The 12079-nt window shown below is 46.1% G+C and overlaps 1 protein-coding gene across 1 annotated transcript in view; it reads right to left on the reverse strand.

Annotated features, from left to right (window-relative positions):
- The window catches only part of Acss1 (acyl-CoA synthetase short chain family member 1), a 49876-nt gene that overhangs the window by 6024 nt on the left and 31773 nt on the right, over positions 1–12079 (reverse strand). The window contains exons 6-12 of the mRNA XM_060383106.1: positions 6632–6779; positions 5520–5657; positions 4306–4398; positions 3163–3275; positions 2276–2402; positions 1262–1389; positions 1082–1145 (exon numbers count right to left, since the gene is read on the reverse strand). Of these exons, the coding sequence (XP_060239089.1) occupies positions 1082–1145; positions 1262–1389; positions 2276–2402; positions 3163–3275; positions 4306–4398; positions 5520–5657; positions 6632–6779 (811 nt within the window). The remainder of the gene's footprint in view (positions 1–1081; positions 1146–1261; positions 1390–2275; positions 2403–3162; positions 3276–4305; positions 4399–5519; positions 5658–6631; positions 6780–12079) is intronic.

The following is a 12079-nucleotide window of genomic DNA, read 5'->3' on the forward strand; positions in this document are numbered from 1 at the left end:
TAGCACATAAGTGTAAACAAGAGGCAGGTGACACTTGGAGCCAGCTGTAACAGGGAATGCCCCTAAGAGAGAGAACACTCAATTCCAGGCCACTGGGCAAGATACCCAAGATCATTTTGTGCAGGAATGACTTCACACAGGCTTTGAATATAGCCAGGTCACACTAGGCCACAGGATCTGCCATTGCAACACTCAAGTGTCCTTTCTGGACACAGCCACTTAGGAATTGGCCGGCTTTGGGGAAAATTTTTTAAAGATATCATTGATTTAAGATCTTTCCAATTCTCTGCCCTTCTTCTCTGTGCCCACATGCTGTGCAATCACAAGTTAAGTTTCCTCAGCATCTCAGGGTAGCACATGGCCCACTATAGGACTTAGCCCAATGCACAGATATGGCAGCTGCAGAGCTGGCATGAGTACTGAACCAAGCAAGTGGGTAGGCGGGGGGACATGTGTGTGACTTAGAAAGTGCCCCAGACTATTTCTGACATGAACTCAATGGCAGGCTCTTTGACCTCCCCACCCCCCAAGGGAGGAGCAGCCCTGCTAGGCCACAGAGGAGAACTTTACAGCCAGTCCTGAAGATACCTGATAAAACAGGGTCAGATGAAAGGGGAAGAGGTCCTCCCCTATCAGTGGACTTGGAAAGGGGCAGGGAGGAGATGAGGGAGGGAGGGTGGGATTGGGAGGGAATGAGGGAGTGGGATACAGCTGGGATACAGAGTTAATAAAATGTAACTAATAATAAAAATAAAGATCTAAAAAAATAAATATGATGAAATTAAAAAAAAAAAGAAAGTGCCCCAGTCAGAGATACTGGGAACAGACGAGACTTCCTAGGCTCAGCCAGGGGCCAAATATAGCATGACATCTTATGGCTGAGTATCCTCAAAGGTCAGCAAATCCAGGCATTTCATAGCTCAGGCTCTTGATGCTTACCTTGCTCAGTGTCCTTACCAGGAAGGCAACAGTAGAGCGCATAAGGACCTTAAGGCAGTGAGTCCTCAGAAACCTGTTGTCATCCTATCTGGGCACACTGGTAGGCATGAACCTCCACTGTGGGGAGAAGGAGGACACTCACCTTCTCCCTTGATGTCATGAGGGTACCCAATGACGGCAGTTTCCGGAACAGCAGGGTGGTCAGCCTGTAAACAACAAAGGACAACAAGCCCTGAGATGACTTGGGACGTATGTTCCCCCCGACTCTGAGATCAGCAGAGGCATTGTTCGAGTGCCAGGCAGTAAAAGGCAAGCTACTTACCATTGCATCCTCAATCTCTGCGGTCCCCAGGCGGTGACCACTGATGTTGATGACATCATCCATGCGCCCTGTGATCTGGTAATAGCCGCCCTCAGTCCGGTGGGCTCCGTCGCCAGTGAAGTAATAACCTATACCATAGTGGGGCATTCAGTGCCAGGTGCTCTGAGCCAGGTCCCTGAGCAGCCCATATCCTAGCCCAACTCTAGGAGATAACGCTAAAGATAGCTGGGCTATCCCTGGCCTGTGAGCTCCCTCCAAAGCTGACACATAAACACCTCGGTGGTCCCAGGCTGTGTTTTTGGTTTTGTTTTGTTTCGTTTTAAGATTTATTACAGCGTTCTGCCTGCATGCCAGAAGAGGGCACCAGATCTCATTATAGATGGTTATGAGCCACCATGTGGTTGCTGGGAATTGAACTTAAGACTTCTAGAAGAGTAACTAGGGCTCTTTGCCTCTGAGCCATCTCTCCAGCCTCTCAGACTGTGTTCTAACGAGAGGGCAAGAGGCATTGAGACTATAACACATGAATGATGTCAAGACTGCAAATGTCCAGAGAGCAGAAACAGACAGTAGTACAGGTGGGATGCCCCTCAAAATGAGTGTCAGCTGTAGCCTTGAGACTGAAAGGTGCTAGTTCCAGCAAGACAGAGATGTTGGCAAACTTCCAACCTGGACCCAAAAGAAAACTGAGAATGCCCAGCCTTTGTGCCAGTTTCCAAGCATATTTCATCACTCATTTTTCCCCAGTATCTACCAAGATGTCCATCAGAGACCAGAGCCGTGTGTTAGTAGATAGATTCATGTCCATCCCAGCCCCTACAGAGACTTGGCGTGCCACCCCCACTGAAGATAAGGAAGGCCTGGGAAATGGAGGGAGGGTACAGACCCAGACTCACTTCCATAAAACCATCACATCACACTCAGTTGCCATGAATTTAACCAGTTCCACTATCTATAGGAACACGATTCCAGGAATCCATGGAGAAGGTATGGGGATCCACCCTAGCTGCTCACCTGGGTATACTCTGAAGTAGGCATCTATGAACCTTTGGTGGTCACCATAAATGGTCCTTGCCATGCCTGGCCAAGCTTGGGAAATGCACAGGGCCCCGGAGACATCGCCACCCTCTACAACATTGCCCTACAGATCAGGGGAGACATTCATGAGACACCTAGTCAAGTCTGGAAGAAAAGCAAAGAACTGACCGTCAGCAATGTCCTGACCACTTGGCCCAAGGCAGAAAATATGAGGCATTGAATGGAACAGCCCAGTGTTTTCCTCCTGGGAAAGACTGATGAGGGCCCTGGCTTGTAGCAGTCATTAACAGTGCTGGTTAAGAAAGGGCTGCAGGTCTTATCATGAGTGGCTGCATTGTCTTCTTCTGTGGCCTGGTAAGGCTGCTCCCCCCTCAGAGGCAGGTGATCAAAGAGCAGGCCAATCAGTTCATGTCAGAGACAGCCCCTGTCCCCATTACTATGGAGGGCACTTGGATACTGAACTGCCATAGGCTTCCTCTGTGCAGGAATTCCAGGCCATCTCCATGATAGACTAGGATCAGAGAGAAGGGGAGGAGGACTTCCCTTATCAGTGGGCTGGGAGAGGGACATGGGTGGGGAAGAGGGAGGGTGGGATTGGGATGAGAGGAGGGAGGGAGGTACAGGGGAATACAAAGTGAATAAGCTGTAATTAATAAAAATAAAAATAATTAAAAAAATTAAATAACATTTTAAGACTTGAAAAGCAGGGGGGGGGGCTGCAGGACACGTGTGAGGACCAGGCCTTTACCCCACAGACCAGACCCTGCACCTCATCAAGGGACAGAAAGTTGGGGAGTTGAAGACTTGCCAGATGAATATCAAAACATATGTGCAGGGGACAACCTCTGTAAGACCCCCCACACCTTCTCATCCATGAGTGCAGGGACAATGCCAAAAAAGGGCCTCATGGCCATGCCCGGGAGGATCTCTGCCCCATCTTCTGAGGGCCGTGGTGCAATGCAGATGCCACCAGTTTCTGCAGGGAGAATGGAAAAAAATACAATTGATCTGGGGATCAGGGGCAGGTATGTTCCGCAATGTACCCATCAAGGCTTGGACTGCAGTCCCCTCCACTGTGGGTACAAGCAGTACCCTAAACCCTCTATTCAGCAGATGCATATAGGTGCTACCCTCTGTTCAATAGGCCTTCACTGTGTCAGGCCTGAGTTTGATATAGGGAATGGTGAAAAGCCACCTATTTGTACAGGAAGATGGAAGAAATGAACTATTTGAAGCTAGGACCACTGAGCATGCGTGGTCATTTCTCTGGCACACTACATGTATGGCACCATTGTGAAAAGTCCTCCATCTCAGGTCTTCCAGCTCAGACAAGAGCTGTTGTTTGAACCTATCTCATGCTGGCTACTTGCAACACAAGACTTGCAATAGCTGTGTTACTCTACAGTGGTGGCCTCTTCCCCCAAACATCCCAAAGAGTGAGATATTAAAAAAACGAAAAATCAAAACAAAATGTCACAGAAAAACTTCCTCTTCCTGCTAAAATTTAAGTTTAGACTCTGGATCCCTCAAACAAAAAGACTTGTCCTCCTCAGAAGTGGCTGTGTTCAGAAAAGGGTGGCTCTGTAGCAGAAAACTATTGAGCATGTGTGAGGCCCTGGGCATGATTTCAAGCACTGCACCAAAATCAAAAAGGAAGGAAGCAAGGAAAGGACCCCACATGCAAAGGAGAGTGAACTCTGAAAACTTGCTAGGCTTCTGGCCTTAGGCCACTTGCCCTAGTGTGTCACCTCATTTCCTCCTCACTCTGTGGCTCACATAGAGGCTGTAAGAAGCACAGGAACCCAAGGCTCAGTAAGGCATCTCACATGCCCCAGAACAAGGCTGCACCTCTGAACCCTCTCCTATGCAGCCACATGCTGAGGGGACATGGGCTTTGTGAGCACAGTCGCTTTTGAGAACATGAACCCTGGTGCCAGGTATGCATGAGCCCCTCCGTCTCAGATCAGTCCTTGCTCCTGTGCCAACTCTCCCTCAGGAACACTCACCTGTCTGCCACCAAGTATCCACCAGGGTACATCTGCCATCACCCACCACCTTGTGGAGCCACTCCCAGGCCTCATGGTTGATAGGTTCTCCCACTGAAACCACACAAAAGCAAGGAGGGAATTAACAGGCTTCAAGAAAACCTGAAGCTAAAAGGAAGAAATTATTAAGGAGGAGCAGCTCTGCGTTCTCCCTGAAGGCTACATCAGGAGACCTGGAAAGGCCTATGTTCCCATGTCCATAGCCATCAAAGCAATGCACATTATGATGACTGCATTCACTAAGACAGCTCAAAAGGGGTGGGGGGGGGGGGAGAGTCCAAGAATTTGAGGAAACGGTATTATCACCCATAGCACAAGATTGAAATCTGGCACAGAATTTCTGAGGGTGCATTTGCTGTAAAATTTAAGAGAGTATATATCCCATAAAACTACTTTGGACAACTGGAAGGGGAAGAATTTATTAAAGCTAAAGATATGTTTACCCTACTACCTGAAATCTTGACTCCTGACATTCACTCCACAGAACTAAGAGTAGACACCTGACAGAAAAAAATGGACATGTATAGGACAGACCCATGCCAGTCTTGCTCATTACAGACAGAAAGAGGCTACTTTTAAAGACAAGTTGTGATATGTCTGTGTAGCAGAATACCAGACAGCTTACTGCTTGACACCCATAACAGCATGTTGTATGGCCCCCTCCGTACGAAGTCCAGAACATGTTCACTGAGAGAACGCCGAAGTGAGGCACAGCAAGGGGTTGCAGGAGGGAGGCTCCCATGTGCCATCCTCCATTGTATTCTGTATTCTACTAGAGTTGATCTAGGCAGTGGCCATTTGTATTATGTCTGAAAGAAAGCCTTTATTAACCTATCTCCTTGACATCTATATGTTTGACTAGATCTCTGAAAAGCAGTGCTCTGCCCTAGCATTCTTTTGTTGTTGTTGTTGTTTTGTTTTTTTGTTTTTGGGGGGTTTTGTTTTGTTGTTTTGTTGCCCTAGCATTCTATGGCCTGATTTTGCAGTGTCTGTCAGGAAAGCGCCCAAGGCTAGCATATATCAGTTTATGAGCAAATACTGCTCATCAGTTTAGAGCAAATACTGCTGAAAGAGTAGGTGCCTCCTTGCTGGTCACCTGTCAGGACTAACTACCTAGTTCAGCACTGCCTAGCAGAGTCCTAGGCCCATGCTAAGCTGCACAGCACTGTACTCACCTGACCCCAGTGTGCGCAGGGAGGAGCGGTCATACTTTTTCACCCAGGCATCCCCGTACTTCAGCAGCAGCCGGACAGCTGTTGGGGCACCATAGAACTGGTTGATCTTTAGCCTCTGCACTGTCTCCCAGTAACGACCTACAAAAGGGTTATAGTCATCCAGAGAGCCCACCAACCATGACCTGTTTTATACATGTTCATGTGATCATAGAAAAAGAGCCCATACCATCCTTGAAGAAAGGGGTCCCAGAGAACCCCCTAATTACAAGGCGGCATGCAGCAGCTTCTACATCCAACCTTGGATGACAGCGTCACGTGAGGTATTCCACGTGAGCTAGGCAGGGATCAGCTTCATAAGTTATCACTGCAGGTTTTTTAAAATGACATGGAACTCTGATCAGTGGTTATTAAATGGACCCTAAAGAAATGACTCATCTTCCCTTTGTGACAGCATAGCTACTGGTATATGTGCACTCATGTGGCTGGAAAAAAACACACCTAATACTCACAAAGAAAAAAGTTCACACCCCAGCATGGTGGCATGTTAGGGAAAGAGCTAGCAGCAATTTGACTAGGTTAGAGCAAATATTTGAGAAGATTGTGTTGCATGAGAAAAACAGCAAAGACCGAGAATGTGACTACATCCTCAAAGTGAGTGCAACTTAACAAGGGTGGCTGCAAGCCATGTATAGTCCTGAAGCTTGGGCAGTGGGACTGAGGAGGGTGGGAGAGATGGGCAGCTGGCCCAGGCTTTGAGAAAAGGCCAAATGTAGATAACGGGGGTGGCCCTAGCTCATAAGATGGAGAATGTTAAAGTGATGGCTCTCAGCTCCCAATATAGGCTCAGTACATGAGAAATGAGCAGTGCTAAGGTAAGACTGCTCCTTGTCCAACTCCCTCTTATCTTTCTGCACACAGCAGTAGGCTCCAGTTCATCCATCAGGGCTCAAGGCCTTGCATCTCTAATATCCACCTCACATCTTTTCCCTGGGACACAAGAACTGTCTCCCTTGCCAGGTCCAAGCCTCCAGGCCTCTGTGACTCTTTCCTCCAACCTTGAGATCCCTCCCCCACTACCTAGAACCAGCCTCACCAGAGTTCTTGGTCCTCACCAGCATCAGGGTAAACTGGGGTGCTCTCAAAAAGGACTGTGGTAGCTCCATTGCAGAGGGGTCCATACACCACATAGCTGTGTCCGGTGATCCACCCGATGTCAGCCACACAGCCAAAGACATCACCTGGCCGGTAGTCAAACACGAGCTATGGACACAGGAGAGGGCCCTCAAGACCTTGCCTTCCCAGTCACCCTTTTCCTACCCACCACTAACATAGTCATTTACACAGCAGTCTGGAACTGTGACACAGCCACCTCAGCTGCCAGGAGAAAGGTGATGGCTACAGAGGTTTCACACAGAGCCCAGCAAAAGACAGAACCACCAACACAGACAGCGGCAGTGTGGCCATTGCAAGTGCCACCAAACATTACATGATATATGAGCCCAGAGAACTACAGCAAGCCAAATAATTCTGAGCTAAAGAATGAAGTTTGCCCTGGAGTTTATGACCTGAAACAGGTATGCACCCAGGGATGCCATTTAATCTCATTGTACAATTAAGGTATAGCAACTTGAAGTTGGAATGTACCTTGGCAGTAACCACAGGCTTGTCATGCATGAAGCCCTACATTCAATCCATAGCATCAAGAGAAGAAAGGAAAAAAAAAAAAGCCTGGCATGTTTCTGAACTACCTTATATCAGTGTTTTTTAAAACACTTAAACATTTATAAAATCCAATGCAAGTACATTTTGGACACCATCAGCTTCTGTAAGCATGCAAGGGACAGCTGTTTCCCCTTGCTGACAGGTCATCTTAAGCTTAGGGACCCAGTGACAAATTACTAACTCACAAAATCTAAGGAAATAAAAGAGGTAGAAGAGAACACACAGAGTAAAGAAAACATCCAAATATTGTGATGAGCAAGAATACATATGTCTAGGGATATGCTTGAAAGATACATGACATTATGGAGGATGGGACTATAGAAGGGGCCTCTGCAAGACCAGTGCACATTCCATTTCTTCATTGAAGTGATGTTCATTTTATACTAATGGGGGAGCAGCCTTGCCAGGCCACAGAGGAAGACAATGCAACCAGTTCTGATGAGAGCAGATAAGCTAGGGTCAGATGGAAGGGGAGGAGGACCTCCCCTATCCATGAACTTGGAGAGGGGCATAGGGGGAGATAAGGGAGGAAGGGTGTGAATTGGGAGGGGAGGAGGAAGGGGGGTACAGCTGGGACACAAAGTGAATAAACTAATTAATATAAAAAATAAAAATTTAATTAAAAAAGGTTTTTTTTGGGCATGATAGCACACACTGTTAGAGCCTCATACTTTGAAGGCAGAGGCAGGCAAATCTCTATGTGTTTGAGGCCACTCTGGTCTACATAGCAAGTTCCAGACCAGCCAAGACTATAAAGGAAGACCCTGTCTCAAAAAAAAAAAAAATATTTTTAATTTTCACTTGGGAAGTCCCCCAGTTCCTACTACCTCAAACCAGGGTCAGTTTCTCTATGAGTCAGCATTTTTCAAGCAACCGCCTGAGAGGACATGAGCAACCAGGCCTTTGCAGAGCTCTGTCTCCAGGCCAACAAGGACACTCCAGAGGAAGAAGGCACTTTTGCTCTTCTAGGAAATAAAGATGCTCTAATCTTAAAACCTCAAGCACTCAAGAGCAAAATAATTATGTAATTCAGATCCAAATTGTCTGTCCTGAGGCTGAAGATTTCTTTCCTCATAATTCCTTTCAGGAATCTCTGGACCTGCGGGCAATCATTCTCTGAAAGGCCCAACAGCCAAGAATGTCTATGACTCAACTGAATGGCCCAATGTCACCCACAGCTCTATCACTTTTCATAGTCAACCATCCTCTTCCCTAACACCATCATCATGCACCAATGTGCATGGGAACACTCACAAAAACATGATGACATGCATGTGGGCAAATATCTGTATACATCTACATACATCTATTCACACGTAAACATTCCCCCAGGTGAATACGTACATGTGTATTAAAACATGTACAAGGACCCTGGCACACAGTGTCATCTGAGCACAGGGCAGCCCCAGTGTGGGGACCCTAGCCCATCTTCCACTAAGGACACAGAGACATGGCAGCCTCAGCATTGGCAACACGCTAAACCAGCCATGTCCAAGCAGATCTGGGAACAAGACTTTTACTCCAACAGACATTTTTGTGAGTGTCATGGCCAGAGAGAGTGGGCTGTGTGCTATAGAGTTGCCTAGGTGCCAGGAATACATCAGGCCTCCTTATATCACAAGCCCTGCGTGTGACACCTGACATAGAAAAAGCTTCCAACACCAAATGAGCAGAAAGATACACATCTCTCTTGCCTTTCCTACTTGTGTTTATTCTTAGCCACAGAAGCCTGCATGCTAAAAAATCTCTTTAGTAATAAAAAGATGCTCCTGCCCTATCTCTGTACCTCCTTGTGGTAGTTTGGATGAGAATGGCCCCCATAGGCCCATATATTTGAATGAATAGTCATCAGGGAGTAACATTATTTGAGAAGGATTAAGAGATGTGGCCTTGTTTGAAAAAGTGTGTTATTGGAGGTGAGCATGGAGATTTCAAAAAGCCTATACTAGGTCCAACATATCTCTTTCTCTCTCTGCCTGCCTTCGGATCAGGATGTAAAGCTCTCAGCTACTTCTTCAGTGCCATGCCTGCCACCCTGCGGCCATGCTCCCTGCCGCCATGCTCCCCGCTATGATGATAATGGACTAAGCCTCTGAAACTGTAGGCAAGCTCCCAATTAAACACACACACACACACACACACACACACACACACACGAATGAATGAGTTGCCTTGATTATACTGTCTCTTCACAGAGCTAGAACAGTGACTAAGACAGAAATTGATACCAGGGACTGGGATATTACTATGAAAGGCCTGACCATGATTTTTGTTGGAGGAATACTGAAAACTTTGGGACTTTGGACTAGAAAAGTAGTGGAACGCTTTAAGTGGACTTTAATGGGACTTTCTAGTAGGAGCATGGAAGACAGTGCTGAGGGTGATTTGAACTGTGTGGGCTTAAGAAGTTTCAGGGGGCAGAATGTTAAATCACTGGCCTAACGACCATTCTTGTGATGTTTTGATGAAGAGTATGGCTGCTTTCTACCCTTATCCTAAAAATCTCCCTGAGGCTAAATTGAAGCGTTTTGTATTAATGCCTTTGGCACAGGTGATTTCAAGACAGCCTAATACTGACTCTATTATATAGTTACTAATCACTCCAATGTAGCTGTATAATAAACAGGAGAAAGAGGAACAAAAAGAAATGTAGAATATACAGTATGAGGAGAAAAATCACTAGGAAAGGTTGGAGCTGAGTCCTGTGCTCAAGAAGATAAAGGAAAAGCCTGATGGTAAATGCAACAGAGTGGAACCTCAGGGCAAGATCCCACCCAGAGAAGCTTCCAACTTATGAAAATAAATTAAGCAGCAAAGGAAACCATCAACAACAGAAAGCTCATGCAAATGTAATTGAAAAATGAGGCCAGGTTCCAGCTCCAGCAAGCAGCAGAATTTGGCCATTTCAGCCACCCACATGATGCTGGCTTTAGAGTCAAAGATACAAGAAAGGAGTTGAGGAATCTCCCCTCTGCTAAGGAAAGCTTCTAAGGCCAGAGATACGTCAGCTGTTTCCCTGCATGGGGGCCCAGAGAGGCCATGATATGTAGCTGTGAAAATGAAGGCTGGATAATGTTAGAGCCCCCGAGAAGTTGGAGTCGCAGACATAGAATACCTGCCAAAGAGAGCTGTTAACAGGAAATGGAACTAGCCCAAAAGAGAGAAGTGTGTTACAGTCAGCAAAGCTAAAAGGACTTGAAGATCTGAAAAACACTTTGACATCAGACATGGAGAGGCCAAATATGGAGTTTGCTTTGCTGGGGTTCAGTCTTGCTTTCATCCAGTATCTCCTCACAATACTCCTTTTCCCCTTTTTGGAATGCTAATGTATATTCTGTGCTATTGTGTGTTGAAATGTAATCTACTTTTTGATTTTGCTTTGACAGAGGTTTATGATTAAGACATTGCCATAAGTCTCAGAGACTTTGGATTTTTTAAACAGTGTTGAGACTGTGATAGACTGGTGACTTTTGAAGTTGGACTGAATGCATTTTTATATTTATAATATGCTTGCAAGTCTTTGGGGACCAGGGAGTGGAGTGTGGTGGTTTAAATGAGAATGGCGCCTATAGGCTCATATATTCGAAGGCTTAGTCACCAGAGGGTGGAACTCTTTGATATGATTAGAAGGATTAGGAGGTGTTGCCTTATTGGAGAAAGTGTGTTACTGGAGGTGGGCTTTGAGGTTTCAAAAGCCCATGCCAGGTCTAGTCTCTCCCTTTGCCTACAGATCAGGATGAAGAACTCTCAGCTACTTCTTTCTACCTACACACCACCATGGTGATTATGGACTATACTCTGAAACTGTAAGCAAGCACCCAATTAAATACTTTCTTTTATAAGAGTTGCCTTGGCCATGGAGTCTCTTCATAGCAATAGAACAGTGATTAAGAAACCAGCCAAGATTTTTCTAAAGGCTCTCTCTGGAAGCCTGGCTGGAACTCTGGCTTCATGACAGAAGAGAACAAGCCAAGGAAAGTTGCTACCAGCCAGAATAATGCCTAAGCCCTGCACCACAGAGACCTGGGTGCCAGCGACTCTCAGAGGCAACCAGCGACCCATTTTAGATCACAGTCCTCTACCCACAACACTCTCTTTCTATATGTTTATTGAAATGAAAGCATGATTTGCTATTTTATGTGCCTGAAGGGTGATCCACTGTTGTGAAATTTTCGCTTACTAATTCAAATTTCTTTATAAAAGTGTTTTTAATTTTACTTTTACATTTCAAATGGGTAGTATTAAGAATCCTCAATTGTTTTAGAGGCACATTTTTTTTTCTTTTCTTTTCAAGGTAGTGGGAAGCCAGGTTTACATGCCTATAATCCCAGCTCTTGGGAAGCTGAAGCAGGAGGATGGCACTGACAGTGTTGAGGATGACCTCAGCACTGTGTTGAGGTCAGTCTGGGCTACAGAGTAAGATCCTGTCTCCCAAAAGACAAAGCAAAGACTGTACGAGCCAGATGGGATAGATGATTCCAAGGAGACAATGTCTTCCAGACACAAGACTGATGCTCATGTGAACTCACAGAGACTGTAGCAGCCTGCACAGGACCTGCACAAGTTCAAGACAGGCTGAGTCCCAGCACTGGGGGAGAAAGCAGACACAGAGTCTATCTTAGTTAGGGTTTTATTGCTGTGAAGAGACATCACGACCATGACAACTCTTATAAAAGAAAATATTTCATTGGGGCCAGCTTATAGTCCAGAGTTCAGAGGTTTACTCTGTTATCATCATGGCAGCATGCAGGCAGACCTGGTGCTAGAGAGATAGCTGAATGTTCTACATCTGAATCAACAGACAGCAGAAAGAGAACTGCCTTGAGTTTTTGAGACCT

This window comes from Meriones unguiculatus, chromosome 4 (assembly GCF_030254825.1).
Source record: "Meriones unguiculatus strain TT.TT164.6M chromosome 4, Bangor_MerUng_6.1, whole genome shotgun sequence".
NCBI classification, from domain to species: domain Eukaryota; kingdom Metazoa; phylum Chordata; class Mammalia; order Rodentia; family Muridae; genus Meriones; species Meriones unguiculatus.